Raw genomic sequence first — 14,758 nt, forward strand, 5'->3', positions numbered from 1 at the left:
GAAGGAAATGGGAGAGTTGTAAGGAAAGAGATACAGAAAATTTATCCCACTCCTTTTTTTTTTTTTTATCCAGGTGTTCCTTGCATCTTTTCCTGTTAACTGTTGGTTTTGTTTTTCATTGGCTTCTGCTTTGACTGCGTGGAGCCGCACATTGGGCGGGTGGTGCCTTCGCTGCCGCTTTTCCTGGGAATGTTGTGGCTGGGGAGGGGGAGGGGTGCAGAGTGAACACAATCCAAGCGAACTCAATCTAAAAGATAATAAAAAAAAAAAGGGCACACACACATGACATTTCCAAATAAAGAAGAAAGAAAGGTGCGTAATGGTGTGCGGATGCCATAGGCGAGAGAAGAAGTGGGGGTGGTTGTGAGAGGGGAAGGAGGAGGAGAGGGATGCACGGCGAAGACGAGGGTATATATATATATATATATACCTGTTCGTATACATAGAAAACGAGGTGTGAATGCATGAGGCAAAAGAAACGAGGATGAGGAGAGCAGGCGCAATTGCATGCATAACATACATACATACATACATTTATATATAATGGTGTGATGCCTATTTGGATGTTTGGGTATCACTTACTACGCACGACACTGCTTCTTAATGTGGTGTATGCTACACTGTCATCTCTATCTCTCTTTCCATCCATCTACTTCTCGCTTTCTCTTTTTTTTTTGTGTGTTTTCTTCTCTTCTTCATGAAATTTAGCCTGGGTGGTGCGGGGACAGCAGGATTGCTCGTACTGTCTCCTTGTAAGTGACCCCCCACACGTCACGGTATCTTGTACTATTTGTGAAGGGCCAAAAGAGGAGATTCAAAAGGAGGGGCGGGAGGAATCAAAGGGGCAAACAAAGTTGAATATAAATTGCACACACACACACACACATAAACACATTGTGTGTGGGCGGGTGCAGAGTTGCTTGTTGCTGTAAAATAGTGTTTATCGTTTTATCACATATATATATATATATATATTATTCAGTAATTTCCCTCTCTCCATTTTCCGATAGCATCCGTCTTGTGTATCGTTATTTACCGTATTTTGGCTTGGCGGCACGTGATTGCCCACGGTTATTCTCTTTTGGGTGGGGAGTGAGAGCAAGGAGGGGGCGGACCGTATCTCTTTGGGCGGAGCCGGAGCCACGATGAATCACGCACCGTGCCCAGTGGAGGAGGAGTGGGAGAAGGATGAGCTGTCACCCCTCCTCACGAGGGACCATGGGGCATGGGGCGGAAACAAACTTCTGCTTCCGCATGTGGCGGTACGCTGTCGCCCACTGACGGCGGAGGAGTACCGCGTATGCGCAGTGAGGGGGTGCCAGCCCCAGCCCTCCCCACCGGTGTCCGGCAGCAACGCACCGCCGCGGGTGACCTATCCAGTGTCCTTTCAAGTCACACTGCCCAGTGATGCCGGTGGGCACGTGAATGGGACTGGCATCACACTAGCACGATATATGCCAGATGGCACATTACGCATGCTGAAGTTTCCACGTGTCTTTGATGCCGTCTTTTTGCCGCAATCCGTGGAGTGTTTTGCACGGTTGCGTCATGAATGGGAACGCCCCAACGCGGCGGGTGCTGCAGTGCCTGAGCAGAGGATGCCGTGCTACGATACGTTGCTTGACATGAGTACCGTGCCCGGGGACGAGGCCGCCTTTGCGGCACAGATGATTAAAAATGTCGTGACCCAAGTCACAGGTGGGGCACCGGCATGGGTTGACAGAAATAAAGGTGAGGCTGGCGATGGCGATGATGACAAGGCGGAGGAGGCGGCACTTAAGCGCGAGGTGGAGCAGCTTGCCTATCTTAACAGCCTTTGCTCCTACCATCCTGCGATGGAAGGCAAAAGCGCCTTTGCAGGGGACTCCGTGCGGCCGCACAGGAGGCGGAATTTCATGCTGGAGCAGGAGGATGTTGCGGACCAGCCGATTGTGCCGCTGCTTACAGGCGGACGCCATGTGACGGTGGTTGCCTTCGGCCCGCCCCAGAGCGGAAAGTCCTACACGCTATTCGGCTCCCCGCAGTCGGCAGATACTGCCAGCGACCGCGAGTGGGGCTGCACAGAGCTGCCGTCTTTCGCCTCTACACACACACACGGGTTGATCTCACATGTCCTGCGAGAACTGCTTGACTTCACCCAAAGGCGTCAAAAACAACGGAGAAAAACTGCGACGGTCGATGCCTGGAGAAAAAAACATGCGAGGCAAATAAAGGACGACCATCGAGTACAGGCGGCCTTCGTGGCGTTTCAGGACGACCCGCTCACTGGGCTCTCCCCATCCGATCATGTCCCATCAGTGTTTATGTACGACTTGTGGAACCCCAGCTCGTTTGCTGCGCTTCGGCGCACGGTACGTCTCTTCGGCTCGACGGCAAATCTAGGCGTCGCTGGGCATGAAGACGGCGTCAAGGAGAAAAATGTACGTGGTACAGCTAATCATAGTGGCCATCCAGACGTTACGAAGTGCTTCCCTGCAGATGAAGAGGGCGGGGCCTTTTCCTCGCTTCTTGTGGAGGGCGCTGTGTGGATGGACGTGCATGCGGAGGACACGATGGTTGCCTATCAGCAGCACGGTTTGGAGCACCTCACCTTACTACGTGAGAAACTCCATGTGTTGGGGGTGCACGCTCCCCTGCACGTTGCGCTGCTACTGCGGGCTCAACTGATCGGGCGGGAGGAGTGCAACATAATATTGGACGAGATCATGGCAGGGAATGATGGGCCGCCGCCAGTGTACCATGCCGAAGGTGTTTTTATTGAACTTCAATGGACGCCCGCCGTTGCGAGCGGAAGTGCGTTTCGTTCTGCTCTACAGGTACCAGAAGCCGCAGCAGCATCTGCCTTTGACGCCGACCCACCGAACACATTATCGCTGTTTTTGAAGAATGTGCGGCGAGGGCATGCAAAACTATTTCTGATCCCAACTATTCGGCCGTCTCTACTACATGCCACTGACACAATGAACGCATTAAAAACGGCAGTGGCGTGTAAGTTGTTGTGTCGTCACCGGCAGCGGTTGTTCGTTCCTTGCACGCTCGATCCTGTAGAGGCGACGCGGGGGGAGTTAGCCAATGTAGAGACAGCATTATGCAATGCGAAGACGCATTTCAGCACCACAGCAGACGCGGATCAACAACGATTGCATATTCTCTCCTCATTTGTTCAGCAACTCACGGTGACAGTGGCGGAGCGTCATTCATTGGAGCGGCAACTTGTTCTGTCATGGCAACATGCAGACCGCACTTCACGGGAGGCACTGGTGCGAGCATGGGCAACGCCAAGTAAGAAACAGTGGCATCTCTTTGCTCTATGCGACACAAGGCGAAAGGAATGTAGTGCTACTCTCTATGCGGAGGAGGACGTGGGTGCGGGGCTGCGACGGCACCCGGTGTATTTTCTTCTACTGCTTCCTCCCCCCTCCACGACTACGTGGTGTGGCCAACGCTTCACACCGCTTGCAGCAAAGCATGGAGCCATGTTGGAATATCTGCGTGATTCAGGCCCGGCAAAGACGCTGTTTCCGCTCTTTTTTGACTTGCGCAAGAATGATCTGGGCGATAGGAGCCCCGTTGAACTGTCACTTCGTATGCGTTTTGCACCAGACACGTTAGTGTCCCCAGTAATGCAGGAAGGGGTGGTGCAGTTGCCCTTTCCGAGTGATGTCATCCGCAGCGGCGAGGAGGCAGTGCGTGGGGCCGCGGTGGAGGTTTGTGTTCGGGCTGTAGGGAGTCAATTTTTTATTGCGGCTTATCTTTGGCAAAGTGGTCAACTCCGGACGGATGCTGTGCCCGCCGTCTACGTTAATGGAGGTCCGGTTCTGTGGAGGTCACCGAAAAAGGCGAGGCCGTTTGCCACTGCTCAGCCTTCAACGCCACTTTGGGTGCCACTCACACTTGGAGCACGACTTGTCGTTGGCCCGTACGTTTTTATTCTTTCGGTACGCGACGACACAATGTCGTTTAAGGCGCCGTCGTCCGCAGTGGTGGTAGTCGCTGAGGCGGAGCAGCTTTTTCGTGCCATGGTTGCGCTGCGGGAGTCTCGTTGTCGCTGTGAGGCACTTGAGTGGCACCAACAGCAGCTGGGAACGCTGTCTGGCGCACCTCCGTTGGACGAGAGAAGGGAACTGCTACAACGCCGCTGGAAGGCTGTCGAGCGCGGCGTTGTAGCGGCATACCACCAGACCCTACAGAAGTGTGGGGTGGTGTGGCGACATCTTATGTGGGGGCAAACCAAAGACAAGAAGGGTGGCACGCAAAATAAGTTGGTGCCGTCGCATGAAGTGCTCTTCCTGTCGCAGTGGATGTCCGCTGCACTACCTAATAACACGTGCAACGCTCGTTTGGGGACGCTTAACCAGCAGCTAAAACTTCTACTGGCATACGTCTCGCGGCATGGGGCACCGAACAACGCGGGGACAAAGCGTGTACTTGCCACTGCGCCATTCTTGAGTAGTGGGGCTTATAGTGGGACTTCTCCTCTGGAGCGGCGGCAGGAGCAGGAGGGCGGCGATGGTGATGGGGCGTCGCTCATGGCGGCACTGTATGTGCGCTCCTGGGAAGAGATTGCGGCGGGGCTGGCGGTATCCACGCACGTCCCGCAACATGCGACGAACAACGTCGTCGACCCTTTGTGGCTGCAAATGCCAAGGCCGGTGGATGCGGGGCTTGGTGGTGGCGGCTGCTTGTCGGCTGGCAAAGTTTTTCGGTCCCTGAAGCATCAACCCTCCGTGGAGGAGCTCCGCCTTGAGAATGACTCACTTGACGAGTACTTGGAGCAGCAGCTGAACGCGAAGCCGCAGGTTTGTATGGGAGCACGAGCAACACAACGTGAAGGGACTCGACAAAAGGTGGAACTATCCACACAGAGTGGTGCTGCACGTTTTGTTTACCCAAATGATGCTGAAACGCTTCAGCGTTTGTTCGGGTGTCGTGGGCGTTATGCACGGCTGTTGCGACCATCGGCGTCCATGCCGTCTCTCGTGGCGGCCCTTCTTGGCTGGCCGGACGACGGTGGCGTCGGGGGAAGCCAGTCTAAGAAGAGGAAAAAGAATGATACGCCTGCAGAGGGCACTGCAGCTTTAAATGCAGTACCATCGCCGTGGCACCCGACGTTGTCATCGTATCTTCTGCCGCAGCCGGAGAACTTAACCGAGGCACGGGTCCTGCAACGTTTTATCGTCCCGCACATAGACGCGGACGCTGCAAGGATGTCTGCCGGGGGTGTTTCACTGTGTCACCAGCGACAACTACTGCTGGAGCTTTTGAACTTTTTGGCAGAATTGGAGAAGGCACGGTTGTGGAAATCGGACGGCCCCACCGTGCCATCGCACAGACTAGAGTATAAGCATCTTATGCGTGGTGAAGGTCCGTCCTTCCGTATGACGATGCACCAAAGACAGTTGGCAGTGACTGTGAAACAAGAGAACTCTGACGCCGCCTTCAACGCGGCTTTTAAGCAAAAATGGTGGGGCGAAGATGCCGCCGCGCCGTGTCAAATGATTCATAATTTGTGCAGTGTGGCCCACGTGCACAGACTCAAGCACCTGAACACGGGCCTGTTTTTTGGCAAGAAAACGACAATATTTGTTCCCACCACAGTCGTGATTCATGGACACTTTTTGTACTACTACACCTTTGCAGGGCGTGAGCCGCATCCGGAGACCAAGGCGAAGGGTGGGTGTTACCTGCTGGGGGCAACCATCGTAGGGGTTTCAAGGTCGCTGCTGGAGAAGCGACGGGAGACGGGGCAGTCCGATGCGAAGGAACTGCTGATGGCAGCGTCCGCGGGAAAAGGAGTGTCAGGGAATACCGGGAACTTTTCTTCTTGTAGTAGGGCGGTGGCGGGGGTTGATGGCACAAGCAGTGGAAGTGAGCTGCTGTACTTCATTGAGATTGTCCCTTCTGTTGGGCGCGGCGTGGGAAAGAATCACCTCTTCGACACGCGTGAGAACCACTTAATACTCGGCTTTGGCAATAAAGGGCAGTGGAAGCAGTGGAAAACGTGGTTGAACACGGCATCGATGCCTGTTCTTTCGCCTCGCCTAAAGCGTTATTTTGGTTCTGAGCGTATTGAGGATGCCGCGATTCAAATGTACAACGACCTGCAACGCTCCCGCCTGCACCAAAAAGGGTGGAATATATGGCCGTGGCGAGGTGGCGGCTACCACGCCAAAGATGGGCCTATACCGTTAACGCTGATTGAACTGAAACGCGTCCTTCTTGTCACGGCAAACATGGCGCTGCACCACACCTACACCCAAGTAACCGATGCCGCATTATCATCCCTATCAGCATCATTGCCGGTAGCAGTTGCGGAAACTGTCGTTGAGGCAGATCTGTTAGACGTGGCTAGCGTCAATGGCAAGGATAACACGTCGCCAAGACGCAGAAGGGAGAGATCACCTTTTGAGGCTGCCCAAGGGTTTCCGGCCTCTTTTCTACATCAGTGGTCTGTGCACGAACTCGCGGAGCATGACTTGGGGCTGCAGCGTGCGGTGATGTGCCTTTTTGAGGCTGACAGCCGCGCGTGTCAGCTGCTCCAGTCATACTCGTTCCCTTCGTCGACAGGGGCTGCTGCGTCTGGTGGCGGTGGTGGTGGTGGTGACCAGTGTCACGCCTTACCCCACAGCCTTCTCCTTGGGGCTCTGGCGCTGCCGACGGTGGTGCTGCCGTTGTCTGACGTTCCCTTTGCGACGCAGTTGCGGACGGCATTTGTGACCCACGTGCACTGGAGCCACAAGGATAAAAGTGCAACACGAGCTCACAGCGCATCCGCCGCGCATCTGCGGTGCCGCGGCAGATGGGGGGAGGAAAAGTCCCTTTTCAGGCGAGGTAGTGAAACGCATATTCTGCCATGGCAAACGCAGAGTGAGGAGGCTGAGGTGTACGATGGTGGTGCGGATCCCGCTCAGGAGAGTGCCCCCATTCCTTTTACGCCTCCGTTCCGTCAGGCCAAACTTATCGACGTCCATCGCCTCCACAAGGAGCGCTACACCACACATGTGTGGTTCATTGATCACTTTAAGAGCACCATTGAGTGTGCCACAAGTGCACCCGCGGAGGAGGACCCCCACCTGCGTCGCCGTGGTTACATCCGCTCTGCCATGTACCAAAGCTACGAGCTGCTGCACGTGGCCCGCTCCGACGCCTGCCCGGGAAAAACTAAGGCGCATGAGCGGAAAAGCAAGCATAGCGCCGTGACTTTGGTGTCACGGCCCGTGTACGGGGTCACCATTGTCTTCTATCGCACTCAGTGCATTGTCTATAACGATTACTTTGTGGATATGCGAGAGCGGGAGCGCTTTATGGAGTGTGTCGCTGCATTGCGACCGACGGTGCGTGTTTTTGCACCCGCCCTTACGGCGGTTGTCGTGTCGAAGGAGGATGTGGAAGACTCCACGTTGAAGGCGTCATCTCCCAAGCCGCACGGTGTACGGCGACCGTCGTGCCTTGAAGAGGTCAGCCTGCGTGCGGTGATGCCAACATCCTCGCCTGCTTCAGCTGCACTCTTTTGGTCGGCGGTTCTGCAGCATCTGCACGAGGACGGCGTCATGACGTCAACGACGGGGACGCGGCAGCACCAGCAATGGCTTCAGCGTCAAAGCAACTCCCATGGGGTATCGTGGAATGTGATGGTTGACGCCCGCCTTGCAAACAGTAGCGAGTACATGGCGAAGCGGGTGCAAGGCCTTTCCCCGTTTGCCTCAGGCGAGGCTGTGAAGGCGGGGGAAGAAAGGAAGACAACGACAAGGCGGCTGCAAGACTACCAGGCCGCGCTCCCGTGCACGCCTGCCAGTGGATTGCACCAGGAAGCGAAGGAGGGAACGGAGAGGTTTACGGTGAGGCTTGAGGGTGTCTGTGGACTCCACCTCAGTGGAGAGGCAACTGTGCCGCTCACCGTATGGACGGGTACAATCAACCTCGACGGGATGCCCATGGAGAATCCAGCGTCGTTGCGTGAGTGGCTTGACACGCTGGCTCCTCACTGGTCCATGGACCACGCGTCGGGCGGAGAGAAGACGACTGTGCACCACGTGAAGGAAGAAGGGGTGGATGACAATGGGAATGAGAAGAGTTTGCGGGGGAGCGGGGCAGAGAGACTTGGACGGAAAGGCCGACATCAGTGTGGGGAAACGTCCGCGTCGACGCGGGCCAATGTGGAACATGGACGAGACGGGGCCTGTCCACAACCGGACAAAAAAAAACTGCCGTCAAGGATGTTGTTTGACATCGTGGCACTCACCGCACAAGAGGTGTCGTTTTACCCCACACCCGATAACTATATCGCCTATGCGCAGGAGTGGTTTGAGCAGCAGAGTTACGTTCCCATCGCCGTTGCCTCGTTAAATACGGCCGTGGTGCTGCTTGTTTTTGCACGACGACATGTCGCATGTCTCTGTGGGGCAGTCCGCACGAGGCTGATTCCACTCACGTTTACTGCGTTAAACGGTAAACATGGGGCGGTGCTGGTGTCTGTAGAGGTGGGGCAATCCCCTGTCTGCTTTCTTGCGGTGCATTTCCCTGCAATGGCGTCTCACACAACTCTCTCGCCTCTTGTGTTGGCGACGTACTGTGCGTTTATTGAGGAGGTGCTCACTCTCATCCCCGGCGGCGCGCACGGAAGCCTGCTGCAGTTGGCGTCCATCAGCAACGCAGGTGCGGACCACAGCGGCAAGACGACGGCGAATGGCGGGGCAGAAGCTGAGGGGCCTGTTCAGGAACTTCGCACGCTGCGTCGACAAACTTCCACGGTGGATGGGCTGGAGTTCTACGACCATGTCTTTTTGATGGGTCACTGGGGCACGCCGCTGCTCCTCGATTCACTACAGCCTGAGCCACGGAGAGCAGCGGCGGCGCCATCTGTGGGCATGGGTGCGAGAAGAACGGAGGAAGGAACTTCCTGCGGTGGTTCATCGTCATTTCTTGTGGAATTTTTCAAGCGTATGCGATGTGCTCTTGCCGAGGAAGGAGGCAAGAAACACAAGGGAAATGGCATCGTGGGGAAGGCCCCGGGAAAGCAGAAGGAAAGTCATGAACGTCTCTCCCGTGGGTCTCTGCCTGTTATCCACGAGTTGATGCGAGGACATGATGTTTTGACGGCACTACGCGCGAACGCTTTGCTGCTCTCGCGGGGATGCGGTGTGTTGGAGCCCTTGCCACTATTTACCCCCTCCTTCAGCGTGGAACCGGGGACAATGCGGTACACCCTACAGTTTCTTTCCAACGCGGCTGAGGCTGAAGCGGCGGACAAAGACAGAAAAGGCAAGCACCTTAACGAAACAAAAAAAGCCGTGGTGGCCGATGGGGTATTTCTGGCGTACCCGTCACGGGTTTTATACAAGCAGCGGCCCAACAGGCGTCTGCACCATTGGCAGGTGACGCCGCGGGCATACGGCAGTGTTCCGCTCTTGTTCCCGGGGTTCCCACGAGTTGTCAAGTTGCGTGAGGCATACGCACACATGGCGCCGCGCTGCCCCCAGCAGGCGGTGAAACTGCCCAGAAAACGCGAGTGTAACGCATTGAAGCAGGTCGAGAATATTCTGCTCTCCGCGTATTTGCCGGTTTCCGCCGTGTTCTCGCTGCATGTGTTACGACCCTCACTTGGGGGCGTGTTGTGGGGGCGCGAGGCAGCAGCGCAACCGGGGAAAACACAGAGTTGGTGGCTGCGTCTGCGTCGCCTGGCGATGCAGTTGCCTGAGCACTGCGACACCGCCACCCCACCCACGCGGGAGGGTCGCCACCTCGCTATTGTTGTGCAGTTTGTGCCCTTTCTCGCTTCTCCAATCGTCATTATCGCACGTGAACGGGCGCCCGTGGACGGTGTCACTGCGGTTTTGCTTTATCGTCAAACAAAGTCATGCATGCATCCAGTGAAGGCAACGCCGCAGTCCGCGCCAAGGTGTATCATCGGCGACTACGCCGTGGAGCCACCGTTGCCGTTAACATCGTCGCCACCATCACCGTGCCCCTCGTCATACCCAAACGCCGCGGTGGGAGCCGCGCTCAAACCATTGGCGGGCGAAGCAGCAGGTGCAGTTGCCGAGATTGAGTTGCTGCCACACCACGCCGTGGTTCTCGCCCATGCCAGGATGCTTATCTCTATCTTTGACTGCAGCGCCAGCGTGGAGAAAGGCGACAAGGGTGAGGCGCATCTTGTTGGGTCTGCAACGCTGCCGATTATTGACATCATACTTGCCTCAGTGGAGCAGTGCGACAGCCGTCACTCTAGCGGTGTCACGCAACGAATGAAGGGTGGAACGACTGTGGTGCAAAACGTTGAGTTGCCGCCACTAGAGTTGCCGTTGCATCGCTGTGGCCAGCGTGTAGGCACGTTGTGCATTGCATGTTCACCGCTCATGTGCATCGCCAACGTTCCCGTCGAGGGGGATTTGTTGTAACGCACTGCCCCTATTTGGTCACCCCGTTCTCTGCATGTGTTTGTGTGTTGTTTATTCGTTCATTTTCACTTGTGCCGCTTAAGACCCAAAAGTGAAATGCAAAGATTGGGGGAAAGGTGACGGCAGCCACTGTCTTTGCGTTGTTGCTTTGAATCGCAGTGCTGCATCTCTCTGTTTGCATCTTTTTCTTTCTGTGTTTTGCTGCTTGTGGCTGTTGTTTCTCCTGCTGCTGTGTTGCTGGGGGTGGGTGGGGGGAGGGATTGCCTGGACGCAAGAGAGTGCTGGGGAAAAGGAGAAGAGCGTGTCTGTTTTCACGGCCGGTGTGACCACACAAAACTCATAGAGGGTGAATCCGAAAGAAACGATAAAAAGGGGGAAGAAAAAATAAAACAAAATAAAAAGAACAGTTCTTCCCACAGAAAGGAGGGAATAAATGTTACGTCGCCGTGTTGCGGCTAGTTTTGCACCGCAGGCTACCGTTGCCGGCGGTGTTGCGGCAATCGCCTGGAGCTTTGCAAGATGCAGCATGGATGCCACAGGCACGCTCAAGTCCTCGACCAACTCCCTCAGACGTATCAGTGCTCCTGGTCGATACGCCGCAGGCTGCTCTGCGATGGGGCTGGGCCTTAGTATCCGGGCGCACTCCACATCGACACCGTCGCTGAGCACCTCGTCCACCCGCTCCCTCCCCGCCTCGCCGCACCAGTGCTCCATTGAGCAGGTTTTACTCCCCAGCGTGCAGACAAGCGGGAGCGGCATTCGCACTGAGACACTGCGGGGGATGGTGCAGCTGCTGCTAGATCCCGACGCGACAGACGTGGAGGATGTCTCCATGTTGGACTTTGTCGTCATGGTCCCAAAGCGACAGATGATCGCGCTACATGGCCGAAAGGAACGGCTGGATGTGGTGCTGGGCTCGGAGCGGTATCAGGCGTGCAAGGACGCTCGCGCGCTGCGGCTCGCAGGCATTACGACAGTTGGACGCTGGGATGAAAACCGCGATCGGGTGCCCATCTCCGCCTACTCGCGTGGACTTATGGAGGAGGCGTATGCGGCAATGGCGCGGAACCCGGTGGAGACGCAAAAAAATCAGGTTATCACGTGGCTCACAAAGACGATTCAAAAGGCCATCATTGAGGAGTTCGCGGCGAACAAGGGCAACCGGCAGTTTCTCGCTCCACTCATTACGGGTATGCAGGCATTACCAGAAACAGCCGCGGCTGCGTCCAGTGCCGCCAACGCCGCGGCGATGATAGAAAGAGACGAAACGCACCCACAAGGCGAGGAGGAGGAGGAGGTACGAAAGAAGCGCACCGAGGACGTCAACGCCACTGCCTCTGCCGCCGTGGAGGAGGAACGCGGCACTCATAGTAATGCCAAGACGAACAAGTCTGCGCGGGTTCGTGGAAGAAAACATGCAAGGCATGTTGGGCCCATGGAAGAGGGAACTGAGAAGGCAGGAGGCAGCACCGCAGCCGCCACAGGCGAAGATGTCAGGAGAAGCGACAAGTCACACCCCACTGTCGTCGCCGCAGAGGACGAGGAGGATGCGGAAATTGCACGGTTGCTGCAGGAAACGGAGCAGGAGTTTGCCCCGACGCCGTACATCCGCGGCAGTGCTCACGACAAGGGTGCGGCAGGGGAGTCCGCGGCATCTGCATCGACGTCGGGGACGACAGCCAAGGCCGATGTTGAGGATGCGAAGCCTGTCAAGCTGAAGAAAAAGAAGGTTGCAGATACCGCTAACAAGTCAGCCGAAGGCGGCGAGCACCAGCACGAAGAAAAGGTGACTGCCGTGACGGAAGCCAACACGTCACTTCCGGATTCAAAGCAAAACAGGTCGCTAGCACGGCTAGCAGAACTGATGCTTATTCAGTTCAATAGCGCCGATGGTTATCTTCACCTTCCCGACATTAAAGACGATGAAAAGAAGGGGTTTGTTATTGCCATAGATGGAGATTGCGCGCAGGTGGATCCGTTTGCACTGTATAGCACCTTTGGTGCGGCAAAGCTGACAGGCGGGGAACCAGCGGCAATTACAGCATTGCATCAGGTCTGGGCTGCGTACAGCGCTTACATTGAGGCAAATGAAGTTGCGGAAGATGACGCCACGGCGAAGTTTTTCAAGGAAAAGGGCGTGGAGGCATTAGTGCATGGAGCCGTGTTGCTTCGCGCCATCTCACGTGAGCAGGCGATCACACTTGTGCCACAGGATATTCCAACGTACGGGTTTCCGCTGCTTTCCTCCGACCGTCGGCCGCATCGCACACGGCGCAGTAAAACTGCAACGGACATGACGGCAGACAAGGTGTGTGATGCCGTCAAGGCGTATAGCGCCTTCTTTGCCACTAAAAGTAAGAAATTTACGCCGATTCGTCCAACCATTGACTACAACTCGGGATGTAGCGTGGCGGCGTTGATGGGCACGACGCTGCATCTCTATGAAACCTCCTTGAAGGAGACAGTGCGGGAGGAGGACATCCGCTGCCGCTTTGGCGAAGCGATGCTTGGTATCCTGCACGTGGTGGAAAAGAAGGTGATTGCGCGCGTTAATGTTGTGCACTATCACATTCTTGCCACCTCTATCAGTGGTGGGAGCGGGGGCGCAGGTGGCGTGGATGGGATGACAACCTCCATTGTTAGCGTTGACATTACAGGCCCTTTTACCGCCTCGGAGAAGACGCGGCTGCTGCAGCTTGCGGAGCCACTCGGTATGGCAGACGCCATCGCCGCCTGCACGTGTGTCTCAGATATCGTTGACAACATTGAGACCCTCGGTGTGTCGGTGGTGCACGACATCCTAACCAACCGCGACGACCTGGAGGCGCTGCTCACCCCCACGCTTGTGCAGCTGCTGCCAGAGGCGGAGGAAGAGGAAGAGGAAGAGGAGGAACAAGAGACGGAGAAGAAACCCTCCACAAGACGCGCACCCGCACCGGTTGTCCCTGCAGCGAAGGACACATCCTCTAAGCCTGGAAGCTACGGCGGGAACACTGCCGCAGGCGCGAAAGTGGCTGCTACTGCGGCGGACGAGGAGGAAGAGGAAGAGGAAGAGGAGGAGGTCCATAGCGTCGATGCTGTGGGTGAGGATGAGGTGGAGGAGGAGGAAGAAGAAACTGAAGAAGACGACGAAGTCAAACCCGCAAAGGGTGGGAAGCAGAAGACGGCTGCCGCCAAGCACAGGGCAGTCACCGTCGAGGAGGAGGACGACGACGAAGAAGCGGTAGACGAGGAAGAGGAGGAGGAGGAGGAAGACAAAAAGATGAAAAATGAGGCGGCGGAGGGAGACGATGATGATGATGAGAAAGAGGCGGAAGACGAAGACGAAGACGAAGACGAAGACGACGAGGAGGAGGAGGCACCACGTGCGGCAGCCGCATGCAGGAAGCAGTCCGCTCCGGCTCTTGTGAAGGCACGCTCGGCCCGAGGTCGTGTGCAGCAGGCGGAGGGAGCAAAGAAAACGAGGGAGGAGGAGGGTATTGAGGAGGCACCACGGCAGCAGCCACATCAGCGGACTCCCTCGCCAAAGAAGACAACCCACGCTGGCAAGCGTGCACCGCCACCCCCGCCTGCGGCTGCCGAAGACGACGACGATGATGATGCTCTGGAAGACGACGAGGAGGAGGAAGTGCAGCCCCCAGCCCCACCGCAGCACAATGCGGCATCGAAGAAGGGATATGCTATGAAGAAGCCAGCCCCGCCACCGCCAGCTTCCGCAGATAATGATGATGAGGAAGAGGAAGAAGAAGTTGCGCGGCGACCGATGAAGAAGGGCATGGGTTTAAGGCGTGCACCGCCACCACCGGTGTCGGCAGGCAATGACGAGTCCATGGAGGATGAGGAGGATGAGGTTGTTGCGGCACCGCGTGCACGGAATCGTGGCCGGCGCATGAACCGTGCTCTTCCCAATCCAACCACCATTACCACTGACGAGGACCGTTGGTTCCAAAAGGCAAGGCGCTGAGGTAGAGTAGACTATTGCTGATGTATTTCCCGTCGCCGTCTCTTTTGTCGTCAAAGATAAGTCTGTGAGACTGTATCTCTCCATCTTTAGATGGCTATGGATAGATACAGTAAATAAAAATGCATGGTCATCGGTCTTTCTCTCTCTCTCTCTCTCTCTGTGGCCGTAGGTAACAATGATGAGAAACCATAGATCAGGGGCAAAGAGGGGGAAAAAGGAGGGAGGGGGATAAATTGGCACACGCATGCGCATGGTGGGGAAGTGATGGAAAACAACGTCTTTTTCTACATGTCAAGAAACCCGTTATTCGTATCCTCTGGAGAACTGATGGGTGTGCGTGTGTTTGGGCGGGGGTTAGCGCATGTTGTTGTGGTCATGGAGTCAATTATCAATGTGT

At 56.1% G+C, this 14,758-nt stretch overlaps 2 protein-coding genes across 2 annotated transcripts, besides 6 other annotated features; both read left to right on the top strand.

Annotated features, from left to right (window-relative positions):
* Window positions 1-409: 409 nt before the first annotated feature.
* Window positions 410-429: a microsatellite.
* Window positions 430-506: 77 nt separating this feature from the next.
* Window positions 507-543: a microsatellite.
* Window positions 544-868: 325 nt separating this feature from the next.
* Window positions 869-894: a microsatellite.
* A 61-nt stretch (window positions 895-955) lies between these two features.
* Window positions 956-978: a microsatellite.
* A 167-nt stretch (window positions 979-1,145) lies between these two features.
* Window positions 1,146-10,397, top strand: TraAM80_01801 (uncharacterized protein; the record flags this gene model as incomplete). Its single annotated transcript, XM_029378829.1, has 1 exon — window positions 1,146-10,397. The coding sequence occupies one exon, from the start codon at window positions 1,146-1,148 to the stop codon at window positions 10,395-10,397; it is 9,252 nt and encodes a 3,083-aa protein (XP_029241272.1).
* Window positions 10,398-10,596: 199 nt separating this feature from the next.
* Window positions 10,597-10,637: a microsatellite.
* A 193-nt stretch (window positions 10,638-10,830) lies between these two features.
* On the top strand, window positions 10,831-14,361 carry TraAM80_01802 (putative glutamic acid rich protein; the record flags this gene model as incomplete). Its single annotated transcript, XM_029378830.1, has 1 exon — window positions 10,831-14,361. The coding sequence occupies one exon, from the start codon at window positions 10,831-10,833 to the stop codon at window positions 14,359-14,361; it is 3,531 nt and encodes a 1,176-aa protein (XP_029241273.1).
* Window positions 14,362-14,495: 134 nt separating this feature from the next.
* Window positions 14,496-14,520: a microsatellite.
* The last annotated feature ends 238 nt before the right edge of the window (window positions 14,521-14,758 follow it).

The sequence above is a fragment of the Trypanosoma rangeli genome, assembly GCF_003719475.1.
Source record: "Trypanosoma rangeli strain AM80 chromosome Unknown Tra_15.4_contig_00038, whole genome shotgun sequence".
NCBI classification, from domain to species: Eukaryota; Euglenozoa; class Kinetoplastea; order Trypanosomatida; family Trypanosomatidae; genus Trypanosoma; species Trypanosoma rangeli.